Source organism: Genypterus blacodes, unplaced genomic scaffold (genome assembly GCF_046128005.1).
Source record: "Genypterus blacodes isolate CSIRO-AG114 ecotype Tasmania unplaced genomic scaffold, CSIRO-AGI_Gbla_v1 ptg000070l_1, whole genome shotgun sequence".
In the NCBI taxonomy this organism is placed as follows: domain Eukaryota; kingdom Metazoa; phylum Chordata; class Actinopteri; order Ophidiiformes; family Ophidiidae; genus Genypterus; species Genypterus blacodes.
The window spans coordinates 686,207-701,025 of NW_027466880.1; the positions used below are offsets into that span (position 1 = coordinate 686,207).

The window sequence follows — 14,819 nt, forward strand, 5'->3', positions numbered from 1 at the left end:
AATCACCATTCTCAGCTATTGTTACACAGAGCATCTGGGCCTGCAGCCCTGATTGTGGAGGTGTGCTGTGACACAGGCTGGAGGAGTGGACAGGTCTGTTTGGACAACTGTCGACATTCCCCGGGAAAAGGCCTGAAATGGATGTGGGATTTGGCCTGTGTCCAGACGAGTGTTATTATGAGCCAGTAAAAGCTAAATTCATCAGCAGGAATTCCAGTCTACCCACAGCCCATCTAATCCTGAATTATTCCATTATTGTTTGTAGAGAAAGGAATATGTGATGGTTCTAAAAATAGACTGAGAGCGACTGGCACTATGCATGGATGTTTTCAGTGCTACGAACCACCAGTGTGTGTGTTTGGGTATGTGCGCCCCTGCAATCAGAGAACAACCAATACACTGGCCTTATACAGATGGAACAGTGTGGGTCAGCAGCTGGAGTGAAAACCAAACTCCTCCAAGTTCATCTGCTAAAGTGTTTAGTGAAACCTGTCTGTTAACGACATCATCACTACCTGACTCATTGCTGGCAGTGTGTACTCCACACGTGTGTATTAACTGTGTGTGGGTTTTTTTCTCCATATCCACAGGTTGGTGGATGATCGCTGTGTTGTCCAGCCTGATGCAGGGGACCTCAACAACCCGCCAAAGAAATTCAGAGGTAAGAGGCGACATCCCCCCCCCCCCCCAGCCCACCCTCCTAAGGCCTGACATCATCACACCGACTGCTCTGTGTTTATACTGTGGGCTCAGTGAGGGACCCTGCTGAATGTGTTATGCTGTGTTTCTTTGGTGACAGCCACAATATCTCTCTCTACTGGACTTCAAACGGGGCTGCCCCTTGACAATGTTAATGTGGTGTGTGTGTGCGCGCGTGTGTACTAATGCATCCGTGTGTTGTCGACAGAGGTTTAAGCAGGTAGAGGGAATCGGTGCTGATTATAGATTCAATTGAAGACAACTCATTTGGTTGCGGGATAAAAGTGCTTTCCGATGCGGTGAGATGGCTCTTTGGAATCGCATTCTATATTTAGCTCCCATACAGGAAGTAGAAATCATGACCCTCGGTTCTCAGGCTAGAGGTTTATGTCTCGGGGGAGAGGCCTGGCCTGAGATTGTACAGAGAATGTAGTCTTAAAGCTGTGTGTGTGTGTATGTGTGTGCTATGTTGCAGACTTAAACATACATTTCCCCTTTACATTACATTACGATCATTTTATAGATATTTAAATATTTCACTTGCAAATATTGATTGAAATGGTAACATCACTGGATCATTATTAGGTTAAGTTCACTAGATCTCAACGGCTTCTATGATCAGATCTTCTTTATTTTTATTGTTTTGCGTGTTCGTCATCCAGATCAGTTCCAGTTCATAAAGTAACACATGAAGAGTTTGGTAGCTCCAGATTCAGATACTTTGCATCCTCTTTAACATTACAAGAGATGGAATAGTCTACTTTCTTACTAACCTCAGTGGGGAAAAATGTATACATGATCTTTGTAACACTCACCAATTTGAATATCACGGGTTGCTTCAGTTCAGTATGAAATGCTGATGGATGGCGAGCGCTTCACTGTGCACTGGGGACGCAATCTGCTGTCTCAAGAGTGAAAACAAGAGTGCACTTTATATAGACGGCTTTGATCTGAGCAGAAACAGTAGAACACAGTACTTCAGTGGGTCTCCCTCCTGCAGACGCTATCACTGTCACCATGATAAACACAGAGTGCAGACTGATACCACCAAGCTCCTCGCAACATGAAAGACGAATCTGCCTCTCTTTATCCATCCGGCTGTGTGTTTTCCAGAACTGTTAAAGTGTTTTTCAGATAAATGGCAAAAACTCCCTTGGGGGGGCCTTTGGTGTGGATTTCCACCCACAGCACGATTACCCCTCAGCTGAGTGCGTGTCAGTGTGTCTCTGCTGTAAACGTGATACGAGTGTGATATAGATTGACCAGTATCATAGTGTTCCCTAATGATATAAGTGGATTGGGACAGTATGTTTGCTCCTATGACATCAGACAGAGATAATTCAGTTCATCTTGAGTCAAACAGGATCTAAACCATTTGGTATATTAAGTTGTAATTTTTAGAATTACTATTTTTGGCATCAAATATGTGATGAGTGTGAAGGTACGTCCTATTGGCTCACTCATACAAAAGGCTTTTACAAACTTTTGACAGTGCAATCACTCATCCGCTCACACTCCTGCACAAGGTAGAGAGATGTCCAGAGAGAAAGGATGTTTGAAGTCTAAATCTGTCTAGAATCTTAGGCCAGGGAGTTATTTTAGATTTCCATTGTTGCGTAATGTAGACATGCCAACCCTTAGTGGTATTCTACCCTAAATATGGAAAATACAGGTAAAGCTATAAGTTCACACATCACACTTGCAGTACATACATACTGTGTGTGTGCTGGTAATTAGCTTTGCTACTTTCTCAACTGTGTCAGCTGGTCTTGACCAGGAGGGGCCTTCATGTCACGGTGAGAGGACTTGGAAAAGCTGCCAGATGGCAAAATAAACTGAAGACAGAGACTATGGGGTCATATGGAAAAGTGCATATAGACGAGGTGAAAGTGACATCATCTTTATTAAGTATTTGAGGTGAGGATGCTGGCAGAGTAGATGGATCTTTCCCTCACTTTGTCTCCATGACACCTACAGAGGACTTCCCTAGTCAGCCCTGCTGTGTTTACGCCGGTTTCCACAATAATATCTCACTCTCTCTCTCTCTCTCTCTCTCACCGTTAATCTTACACTGTCATAACAAACTAATAAGTAATCACGCTGAAGAATCAGTGAGACGTTTGAAGATGTGAGTTACTGAACTGATGCTGACCTGTAAGCATTTCTGCAGATGTTTCTATGCACTGAGGGCTGAAATAAGAAAAGGTTCAGACCTTTTGCATGTTGTCATCTGTGCTCTTTGTTATATTACTACAACAAATCCTAAAGCTGTGGATTTAGAATTATTTGTGTGATTTATTTGTCTCACTGGTAACTCGCAGTCTCATTGAAGTCGTTTTGGAATCTTGAGCTTCTCAAAATAAAGAGATACACTGAGGAATGTGAAAACAAATTAATACAAACAAGAAACCGTTATTTCCTTGTTTTTACCAAACATCCTTAAACACAGTCTGGCTTAGAATACTTCTTCGTGTGTTTATTTTTCTCCAAACTGTTGCGGTAACTTCTAATGAGAGTCCTCTGGGTGTCCTCTTCATGGGCAGACCCCCATCTGTCCCTCATTTGGGCAGTTCCTCAGCTGCTAGAGGGGGTTAGTTATGCAGACATAATCCTCTTTAGTGGATTCTGTGAGCATCAGGCCAGCGTGGCCATGTCCACCAGGACTCACAGTGTCACTGCTGAGGTATGCTCACCATTTCCTCCTAATGTAAGCACACGCACCCCTCACACAATCACACTCATGTAGCATGTAAGCACACGCTAAGACGTCAGGACTCAGTAGGCTGTCCCACAATGCCAGTACAGTAGTCCAAACATCTTCCTCACCAATCTCAGTGACGAGGAGGACATGCAAACTCTACACAGAGAGCCGGTGTAACATTCACTCAATCTTGATTCATTTGTGCCTTGCTGTACCTCTAACTTCCTCACAATCTACTGATGAGACAAAGATTGTAGCGGACTATTTAATGGGTTATTGTGTCAAAGAGAAAATAGTCATTGTATGGGCTTTTTTTCCTTTACATTTTCAATCTAAACGGTTGCCATGTTTCGTGCACTGAAGCATTTCACAGTAACACGCCTCATAAACTCCACCAAACTTTGGAGCTTTCACTCTTGGCACAGCCTGCGTGTTGAGATAAAATGTCCCATATGGTTGGCAGGGTGAACCAGTGACAGGGTGTCAGACTGGTTGGGTGGTTCTGCTGGGATTAACACCAGAAACTTGCCGTCTCCAGCTCCTTCCTCTTCTAATAACCACATATTGCTTTCCTGTCGGTTGAGAGGGGCAAGTTCTCACAGGAAACCAACTGTTATTGCTCTGAGGTGCAACACAGCTTATTAGTTGCTTCCTCTATAGTTCCTCGAACAGAGCAAGAAGAAGCTCCATGGGGGCACCAACACATTACATTACATTACATTACATTACGGTCATTTAGCAGACGCTTTTATCCAAAGCGACTTACAATGAGTGTGTTCAACAAAGGTAGATAAAAGAACTTCAGGTCACAAGAAATCGTAAGTGCATTTCCTTCCTAAACCAACAGCTAAGAGCATAACTAGAGCTAGAGTAGAAGTGCAATTTTGCACAAGCCAAAGTGGAGGGTGATCATTATGGAACATAGAGAAGAGGTTGTGTGTTTGTATGACTAATTTGCCTGACTGATGAGTAGATGAATGATTTTCTAGTCCACTAGGCCTGACCTGTCCTCTGGACTGGTCTCACTGCTTCTTCTGCTCAGGGAGGCTAAAGTGTAGGGTTGTCTCGTGCAGCTGACGGTGGTTGAGACAGGCTGCTCACCTGTCTCGCACACACACACCCTCACACGCACTCACGTGTTTGTGTAGAGATGCTGTAGCCAGGCCAACTTAACGGTCAGATTCAGATCACTTGTTGAACAGGAACTCTCTCTCTCGCCCTCTCTCTGTATGTGTATGTGTATGTGTATGTGTATGTGTATGTGTGTGTGTGTGTGTGTGTCCCAGTTTCTATCCAGTTCTGTATTGCAACATGAAGTCGCTGCAGCCCCTCTGTCTGACTTGTCTTCTCCAGCTCCACAGTCTCTGCTTCACATTCTTTCTCTCACTTTCTTCCTGCCTTCCTCATTTCTCTCTCACTTCCCTTTCTTCCTTTTTTTCTTTTTCTAAGCGTATTTTGGGTCGGTATAAAATAAAATAAACCACACATTTGATTGAGCATTGGGGAGGATTTCGGAAATAGAAACTCAGAGAGAGGCAGAGAACGGCGTCTAAAATGGGTCAAAGGAAGGCAGAGAGAAGGAGGGATGATAGAATATTGAGGGGGGAGATAGGGAGTCCCCACCCTCTTCTCTCCCCTTGTCATCCCACTCCCCTTCTCTGGGCTGGCCTTATTTGGTCATGTTGCTGTGGCCAGGGCAGGAGGAGAGAGAGGGAGAGTGGGGGAAGGATGGACAGATTGTTCTTTTTTCTCCTCTTTTTGTCCTCGCTGGGTAGAGAGCTTTGCTGCGATGAGAGGTGAAGTCAGAGGAAAGCCAGGACTCTCTGAGGGAGTCACTGGAGGGCAGAAGTTTAACTCATCAATAACAATTCTGTTTAGTTCATCTGTAAGAATACGCTGCCATGTCCTAAACTTTCAGCCAGTGGAAAATTCTCTCTCTGTGTGTTCAGTTGCGTTCATTGTGCAGCAACACAGCTGCAGTATTTGTGAGGAGCTTCTACTGTTACAGAAGAGGAACTCCATTATGCTAAACTGTGCCCACATGCAAATCAAAAGGGACATTTTCACTTTGGCTGGTTTCTATTCAGTGTCTATGAAAATGAGATGTACAAACACCAACCGATCAGAATGTGTCACAATCATTGTACACTGTTACCTTAGTCTGACTGCAGGATGTAAGCATGTGTTATTGCTCTGGTATACCCGGGGCACACACACACGCCCGCGCACACACACAGTTCACTGTCTTTCCTGTGTCTCATCACTGCTCCCTGAAGCATACAAAGCTCTTTGATCTCCTTTCAAGAGAATTGTGAATGTGTTTGAAGTTTAAGTACACACAGTTAAAGTAGTGTGAATTTGAATTTTTGTATTTTTAGAACAGTTTGGATTTCGTGTGCACCTTGTGTCATCGCAACCCAAACCTTTTGTGTGCCTTGGTTTATGCAAGCTGTGGCTTTGACCTCTCTCCCACAGCTTAACGTTGACCTTTTCCAGCCTTCACAGTACATTCATATTTCTACTTTCAGCATTGAGGTTGTGTTGTTACCCTCTTTGGTTTCTTCATCATTCTCATCATTTCTAACATTTTCATTGAGTCACAAGGCCCGGGGATGAATTTAAGGTGGATCCAGAAATGTTTCAAATGATTTTGTTAATATTATGAGACGGGGCTTTTCAGTAGTCCTTTATTTTCCCATGATGCACCATTTTTAACAAAAAGGCATATTTATGCCATGATAGATGATCATTTTGTTTCAGATATTATGGCTGTGGATGTAGTGGACTAACCCACACATAACTGAAGTCGCTGTACATTTACAGACGGGGCTGAAACCTGCAACGGCCGCTCATTTGTAGCTGAGACGAGGCTGATTCAGCAGAAACAAAGTGGTTAATGTATTTAATAGCTATGGAATATAGGTATTATAGCTTAGCTATCTTATGAGTGCACTTACTGTTCCTTACTGTAATTTACATTTTCCTGTTTTATCTTGTATCCGTGTTCCATTTTTAGCTCTACACTTTCATTTTACATGCAAAACATATTTCTAATTAATTTGCAAAGTCTCTTTTCTTGGCTCTGCCTCCTCTGACCTCTGAATCTCTTCATTTCTGTCTCCGTCTGTGTCTCCAGACTGCCTGTTCAGACTGTGTCCCATGAACCGCTATTCAGCCCAGAAGCAGTTTTGGAAAGCAGCAAAACCTGGAGGGAACACAGACACGGTGCTGCTCAACAAGCTCCATGTGAGTGCAGTGACGACATCAGTCATTACATGGCAGCATAGTACACTCACACTTGAAGAAAACAACTGTCAAGGCCGAGCTTACAGCTGATTTTTGAATGCCATACTATAGAGCCATATAGTCAATGCATAGAAACTGCGACGCTGCTGTCTGGTGCACTCGCAGCCATTTTGAAGTCCTTTTATAGACATTTCTGAAGCATTTCAGCCCTACTGTCCTACCTTTCTGCCCTCTGCATTCTCCTTTCCCTCGTTCTGCAGCGATACAATACCATTTAAAGCAATCTGCTATCTGACCACACGGTCATAAAATGTGAGATTGTAATCTCGCCTATGTTTCCATGGAGATACCATGAGTTTCAGGATAAAGCCCCTGTTTGCAACACAAGACCTTTGCTACTCGTGCATTGTTGTGCATTAAACAAAAGCATTAGAATCACATTATGTCACAGTACATTATTGTGTGCAGTTCTTAATGGCAGTGTTGGGGTTAGTTGTCATGACATTTACTGTTGTCCCCTCTCTTGTGTCACTTTCTTGCCTCCCAGCATGCAGCAGACTTGGAGAAGAAGCAAAATGACTCTGAAAATAAAAAGCTGCTTGGGACAGTGATTCAGTATGGGAATGTCATTCAGGTATGTTTGTCTGTGTGACATCATCATCATAAGGTTAGCCTTTATGTGAGTTGTTGCACTATGTCAGACTTGTAGCACTGATAATCATGACACTTTCATATCAAGACAAGCAAACGATGGTGGCTGGTGGATGGATGAGAAAGCTGCTTTTTCGTTCTAGTCCGAACACAGCGGATGTTTCGTCCAGCCCCTTAGATCATCTGTTACTTTGTTCATTGTTTCACCTCAGCTCCTCCACCTGAAGAGCAACAAGTACCTGACAGTGAACAAGCGTCTGCCTGCGCTGTTGGAGAAGAATGCCATGAGAGTGATGTTGGACACTGCTGGAAACGAGGGCTCTTGGTTCTACATCCAGCCCTTCTACAAGCTGCGCTCCATTGGGGACAGTGTGAGTATTCAACTATACCAGTAGATGTTACTTGTTATGCTGGATAAGTGAGTTTAATTACTTTAAGACTGCAAAACAAAGACTTGGGCCACCCATGAAAAGCTCTCTTACCAGTCTTTTGTGTGAGGCTATCATCACATCGGCCCCTGCACAATCCAACTAGTGTTCACCACATCACAAAGATCTTGTTGGCAAAAGCTCCTGTCCCATGCTGCAGGAAGGTCGGTGGGCCAGTGCCCAAGGACAAAGTTACCCAGGTCTGAATCTGTTAAGCTCCTCAGGTGGCATGTTGGGCTCTGGCACACAGCCCCAAGAACCACAATTACTGTTAGAGTTACAACCTGCCGGGCTTAGCTCATCCCATCTCGTGCCAAAAAAGATTCAAGAATCAATACATTACAACAGTTTGTGTGCTGAGGATTCACAAAATATCTGACGCATACAAAGAATGGCCACTGATATACAAATAGATACTACATTGATCCATAAATGGACACCACACAAAAGTGAGTGGGCCACATCGGTGTGTGCCTACAGTGTGAAACTGTTTTTCTTGTACAATCTGTGTTTCAGGTGGTGATTGGGGACAAAGTGGTCCTGAACCCTGTGAACGCTGGTCAGCCACTCCATGCCAGCACACACCAGCTAGTAGATAACCCAGGATGCAATGAGGTCTGGTTGAGTCGCTGGTCTGCTGTGTAGAATTATGTTTGAGCTTTTTTGGTGTAAAATACAGTAACTTGTTAGTTATTTACAGTGCATAATATTCATCTGTCACTGTTTGATTTCTGTATTTGATTGTACTTTTAATTTGAATCATATATTAATGAAGAAACTGCTTTTGTGGCATTTGCAAGATTCCTGAGGTTCTCCTAAGGTTCTCTACATTCTACCTGCAGTCACACTGAGTTCTGATCATTGGTGTTTCAGGTAAACTCTGTCAACTGCAACACCAGCTGGAAGATTGTCTTGTTTATGAAATGGGGCGACAATCAGGAGATCATCCTGAAAGGGGTTTGTCTCCACATAATCAAATCTTCATTTTGTGGGAAAATGTTTGTACTTTGACATTTTACTGCAGCTTCTGGTTAGTCCATCTTAAATCTAATTTTTTAAACAATGCTGCATCCTACAGGCTGAAATATTTTATCGGGACTATTCATAATTGATCATTCAGAGTATAAAGCATATTGTAGTTAATCTTTTAAAGCTAGCTAATCTTCTCTCTCCTCAGGGTGATGTAGTTCGGTTATTTCACGCGGAGCAGGAGAAATTCCTCACCTGTGATGATCATCGGAAAAAACAGTATGTTTTTCTTCGCACTACTGGACGACAGTCGGCTACCTCCGCAACCAGCAGCAAAGCCCTCTGGGAGATTGAGGTGAGGAAAGGTGTGGTTGTGATGACTGTGTTGAACATTTACTGTATGTACCTCAGGTCAAACAGCCCCCAGTATATGTGTATCAAACTTTGTGAAAGGTTCCTGCTGTGTTTGCGCTGCCCTCAGGTGGTGCAGCATGATCCATGTCGGGGTGGGGCAGGTTACTGGAACAGCCTGTTCAGGTTCAAACATCTGGCCACTGGACACTATCTGGCTGCTGAGGTCAGTCACACTCCATGTAGTCACATAGTATTGTAAATAACATAATGAGTTCCTTTGCACTATGGTGAAGGCATCTATTCTTCCATCCTTTTCACTTTCCACTAACTAATACTAATAGACATTTCTTTCGGCCATATTGCTATTTAACAACCTAAATCCCAGATCTTATCCCACATCATCATCATGATATTATAAACAAGTGACATATTGCCGAACTCTACCTGTTGTAGTTGTGTTACGGTGAATCACTGTGTAATTGCAGGTGAATCCAGACTATGAAGAGGAGTGTCTGGAGTCCCGCTCCTCAGTAAGTGAGCTTAAGACTTATGCACAGTGGGCAATGTTGTTTACATCTATAAGTTAATGTAATGCCATAAAACTAGACACCATATAATAGCGTGCCACAAATTAACTGGCAGGTGTCCATTACAACGTTAAACACCCCAGTCAGCAATTTGGCCACAGAACAAATCAGTTTGGAAGGAATCATCACAAAATGCATTCTTTGCCTCTGTATTGTGATACTATAGAATGCAATATTATTATTATACATAATTGTTCACCTCATTGTGTATTACTGCTGGTTTGTGCAATGATGGTTAATGATGAAGTGTATTATTTCATTGTGAATTAATGATATGCTAACACAGCAAATTTTGCCTACAATTTAATTATTGTAATTTGATTGCTTTAGTTAATGAATTGGCGGTTGTGCGTACTTAAAATAATGAATTGGAGGATGTAGTTGATGTCTTTGACCAGTAGATGGCGGCCTCTTTCTAAGAACATATCTAGCTGAGGCACATTTTGCAGGCTGTGGCTGTCAACAATCAGGTGTGTGTGTGTGTGTGTGTGTGTGTGTGTGTGTGTGTGTGTGTGTGTGTGTGTGTGTGTGTGTGTGTGTGTGTGTGTGTGTGTGTGTGTGTGTGTGTGTGTGTGTGTGTGTGTGTGTGTGTGTGTGTGTGTGTGTGTGTGTGTGGGCTCATCACAAGTCAACATACAATTGAAGCAAGAGTGTAACAAAGCTCCTACATAAAATATATGGTCAGAGGTCTTAAATTCTACATACTCCTCAGTTTTAAACATATAATGAAATGTTATTTTATACTCCCATTGATTCAATGAAGTATTTTCTGCTTCCTGTTACTGACTTACTGAATTGGGCCTTTGTTTTTCCTCCACTTCCTTCTCACTGATAAAATTCCTCGTTCATGTGAGGTGAAATCTTTCCATAGTAATCAAATAAAGCCATTTGGCTTAATCTATCCTGGCACACTCTTCAAACATCTGCAGCCACTGCCAGTAAACATCTGCATGTGGTTGTGTTATTTTGGGGTCATGTCTGAGAGACCTGATGCGAACCTTCTTTTTCTTCTAGATGGACTCAGAGCAAGAAGCTTTACGAGCCCGTTTGAGAAATGTGCAGGACAAAGTCATGTACACGCTGGTGTCTGTTCCTGATGGAAATGACATCTCCTCCATATTTGAGCTTGATCCTACCACCTTAAGAGGGGGAGACTCACTGGTGCCCAGGTAAGAAAGCCAGAAGCTGAGGTATGTTTCAGATCTGAGCTACAACTACAAAAAGTCATGGTCTGTTGATTTGCAGTCTTTCCACTGACAAACAGACTTCCAACACATAACAAGTAGGGGGACTTCCACCACTTAAAATTAGTTCATCTTATTATGGTTACAAAACAATAAACACAAAAAGGGAGTGTTTGCACACTCATCCATTGAATGTAAGTGTGTCAGTGAGTAACTGTAAGTGTTGCTGTTATGTGGTGGAGTTTGTGTTGTCGATGTTAAACCTGATAAGAATTCTTCACACTCCAATGAAAACCAGCAAAACCAAGAACTAGGTTGTGTAAGTAGTGTGTGTGTGTGTATCTGTATGTGTTAGTGCTTCTGTATGTGGGTTTGTTGGTTGTGATGAAATTTGTATCGGTGTGTGTGTGTTTGACTCACAGTTTCTACAGAATTTCTCTGGTATTGCTCAAAAAAGAGTGTGTGTGTGGTAACGTGTGAATTTGCTCTCTTTGCCAAACATTTGTCTTTATCTGAAAAAACCTCGATAATAGATAAATAATTCTTACAATATATACTATAATGACTGTGCAAACGTCATTCAACAGATGTATTTTAATTATGTGGTTTCAGTGATCAGTGAAAAGTGTGAAATGTAGATACGACACAGATAAAAGTGAGAGCCAGAATCTGTCTCTCTGTTTCTGTAATGACGTGTGTGCCCATGTTTATGCCCCTTTGTGTGTGTTCAGGAACTCATATGTGCGCCTCCGACACCTCTGCACCAACACCTGGGTGCACAGTACGAACCAGCCAATTGACAAGGAGGAGGAGAAACCTGTGATGCTGCGTGTGAGTCACAGTTGTTAGTTTTGCAGTCTGGTCTGTGCAAAGCTATGGAAGTCTGGGTCATAGCCCGTCCATTGATTGTGGAATTTCCTTTTTTAAAAGAAGATAACACTCATATTGATGACAAAGTTGTCCATTTCTTATTTAATTCAAGATTGGCACCTCTACACTTAAAGAGGACAAAGAGGCATTTGCCATTGTGCCCGTCTCCCCAGCTGAAGTGAGAGACCTTGACTTTGCTAACGATGCCAGTAAAGTGCTGGCGTCCATTGCTGGAAAGCTGGAGAAAGGCACCATCACACAGAATGAAAGGAGGTATAAAAGGAATAGTGAGATGAGATTGTGAATGTGTAACAGGAGAGGCAAGCTGGCTGTGTGTGGCCTGATGCTATATGTGCTTTTTTTTGTGTTTGCATGCGTGTCCAGAGCGGTCACCAAGCTCCTGGAGGATCTGGTGTTCTTTGTGGTGGACATTCCCAACAATGGACAGGACGTTCTAGAGATCATGGTCAACAAACCTAACAGGGAAAGACAAAAACTCATGAGAGAGCAGAATATTCTCAAGCAGGTAATATAGGGTGTAACATTTTGACAGAAGCTTCCTTGATCTCTGTCTGTACGTTCTCACTGCCGTAATTTCAACATGGTGGTAACTGTCACAACATTCCCTGCATTCACCGTACTCAGATCTTCAAGCTGCTGCAGGCTCCCTTCACAGACAGCGGGGACGGTCCCATGCTGCGACTGGAGGAACTGGCTGACCAGCGCCACGCCCCCTTCAGGCACATCTGCCGCCTGTGTTACCGCGTCTTACGTCACTCCCAGCAGGACTACCGCAAGAACCAGGTGAAGCTTATCTGCTTTAAGAGCAAATGCATGGCACAGCGTGGGCTTCGCCTGCCACTGGGGTTTGCGCAAAGGCTGCATTCCGAGTTTCCTTCTTGTAGCAGCACTGATTGGATCATCAAAGCGAGGGATGAAGAAATGTCTCCTGGAATCTGAGATTTGTAATTGAATATCCTGTGGATTAAACATGCCTTGTTATTGAGTTTCCTCCATAATATGAACATCTAGAGATATGTTGTAGAAATTTCAGAAGAGTTACAGTCTCTTTTCTTTTTAACACATTATAGACCAATAATTAGCGGTCTCATACTATAGTTTCAATGAAGAGTCTTGTCCCTGTGAATGAGTAAGCTTGGATTTGACTTTAAAAATGACAATAAAGCCATAAAAGAGACTTAACATGAGTCTGTAAAGAGATGAACAGTAGTAACTCTCAGTGGCATCTTACTTTGGTTTCTATATGATCCTACTGTCTGTCTGTCTCACAGGAGTATATAGCCAAACAGTTCCGCTTCATGCAGAAACAGATCGGTTATGATGTCTTGGCCGAGGACACGATCACGGCGCTGCTGCACAACAATCGCAAGCTGTTGGAGAAACATATAACTGCTGCTGAAATTGACACTTTTGTTAGCCTGGTCCGCAAAAACCGTGAACCCAGGTTAGTGTGTTCTCTCTGTATGTAAGTCTCCCTGCATGCATGTCCTCAGTCACTCCATGTTTTGGCTCATAAATCAGTCTGTATCGGTTGGCAAGATAAGCAGTCAATAGGGGTATTATGTCTTTGATCATACATGTATCAATATACAGTATGAAAAGTGATTTCTGCCACATAAGTGTGCATACAAGATGATGGACGACTGTAGTCTGTAATTGACTAGACTTGGTCAAGTGGTCAATCAAGTTTTTCCTGCTTTCCTTGCTTCCTTTACTACCATTTACTGACATCATTAAGGTGTACTAAAGAGAAGTGCTAATGATCAAATGAAAATCGATTGGAGTTGTAAGGTCATTCGGCACTCGGTATTACATTCACTTCACAAAGCATAATGGGCAGTGACTGTTGCTAAACAAATGTCTGTCTGTGTGTGTGTGCTCATGAATTTATTTCTCAGGTTCCTGGATTACCTGTCAGACTTGTGTGTGTCCATGAATAAGTCCATCCCAGTTACACAGGAGCTCATCTGTAATGCAGTTCTTGACCCAACCAATGGAGACATCCTCATAGAAACTAAGTGAGCTCTCTCTCTCACACACACCGTCTCTGTCTCTCTCTCTTTCTCTCTCTTCCCCGTACCTCGTACCCCGTAACTCCAGCAACTACAACATTTATTACAGGACATAAGTGAAACAGATTTAAGTCACTTCAATTTAAAATGTGAAAAATGTATCCTGTCTGTTCTGATGGCTTCAAGCATCTGTGCAAGAAAAAGGAGGGTGTCACTGTAGCGTCCTTTCCTTCCTTGTGCCCGCAGATTGGTGCTGTCGAGGTTTGAGATAGAGGGAGCATCCCTCGGGGAGAACTCTGTGGAGTCGGAGGAAGATGAAGAGGAAGTGTGGCTGTTCTGGAAGGACAGTAATAAAGAGATCCGCAGTAAAAGCATCAGGGAGCTGGCCCAGGATGCCAAGGAGGGTCAGAAAGAAGACCAGGAGGTGATCAGCTACTACAGGTAGGGACTCGACCTCATTTTCCCTGCTGTCAGCAGGGATGAAGAGGACAAACTCGTCCCCTGTCTGACTTCACATCAAACAGAACAAGTCAACCAGTACATTCAATACACATGTGGTGTTTGTCTGTCTCCTACAGGTACCAGCTGAACCTGTTTGCCAGGATGTGTTTGGACAGGCAGTACCTGGCAATCAACAAGATCTCTGGCCAGCTGGATGTGGACCTGATCCTGCGATGCATGTCAGACGAAGACCTGCCCTATGACCTTCGAGCCTCCTTTTGCCGCATGATGCTGCACATGCATGTGGATCGCGACCCTCAGGAGCAGGTCACACCTGTTAAGTACGCACGGCTGTGGTCTGAGATCCCCTCAGAGATTACTATTGACGAGTAAGTGAATGGACAACTTTAATCTGTGTGTGTGTGCGTGACTCTTGTCTGGAAAGAAAAATATCTTAGTACTGCTTGTTTTTGATTAAATACCTTGATGTCTGATGATAGTTATGACAACGATGGGACGTCTAAAGATGAAATCAAGGAGAGATTCTCTCAGACAATGGAGTTTGTTGAAAACTACCTGAGAGATGTGGTCTGTCAGAACTTTCCTTTCGCTGATAAGGAAAAGAACAAGCTCACCTTTGAGGTCAGTCAGACACA

The 14,819-nt window shown here is 43.2% G+C and overlaps 1 protein-coding gene across 3 annotated transcripts in view; it reads left to right on the forward strand.

Annotated features, from left to right (window-relative positions):
• The window catches only part of itpr1a (inositol 1,4,5-trisphosphate receptor, type 1a), a 51,108-nt gene that overhangs the window by 4,090 nt on the left and 32,199 nt on the right, over nucleotides 1-14,819 (forward strand). For all 3 annotated transcript variants that reach the window (XM_076156789.1, XM_076156791.1, XM_076156790.1), the window contains exons 3-21: nucleotides 591-661; nucleotides 6,537-6,646; nucleotides 7,194-7,280; nucleotides 7,510-7,668; nucleotides 8,242-8,340; nucleotides 8,599-8,682; nucleotides 8,903-9,049; nucleotides 9,176-9,271; nucleotides 9,534-9,578; nucleotides 10,650-10,804; nucleotides 11,551-11,650; nucleotides 11,802-11,962; nucleotides 12,074-12,215; nucleotides 12,335-12,493; nucleotides 12,982-13,154; nucleotides 13,609-13,728; nucleotides 13,969-14,163; nucleotides 14,301-14,552; nucleotides 14,664-14,805. In XM_076156789.1, the coding sequence (XP_076012904.1) occupies nucleotides 591-661; nucleotides 6,537-6,646; nucleotides 7,194-7,280; nucleotides 7,510-7,668; nucleotides 8,242-8,340; nucleotides 8,599-8,682; nucleotides 8,903-9,049; nucleotides 9,176-9,271; nucleotides 9,534-9,578; nucleotides 10,650-10,804; nucleotides 11,551-11,650; nucleotides 11,802-11,962; nucleotides 12,074-12,215; nucleotides 12,335-12,493; nucleotides 12,982-13,154; nucleotides 13,609-13,728; nucleotides 13,969-14,163; nucleotides 14,301-14,552; nucleotides 14,664-14,805 (2,497 nt within the window). The remainder of the gene's footprint in view (nucleotides 1-590; nucleotides 662-6,536; nucleotides 6,647-7,193; nucleotides 7,281-7,509; nucleotides 7,669-8,241; nucleotides 8,341-8,598; nucleotides 8,683-8,902; nucleotides 9,050-9,175; nucleotides 9,272-9,533; nucleotides 9,579-10,649; nucleotides 10,805-11,550; nucleotides 11,651-11,801; nucleotides 11,963-12,073; nucleotides 12,216-12,334; nucleotides 12,494-12,981; nucleotides 13,155-13,608; nucleotides 13,729-13,968; nucleotides 14,164-14,300; nucleotides 14,553-14,663; nucleotides 14,806-14,819) is intronic.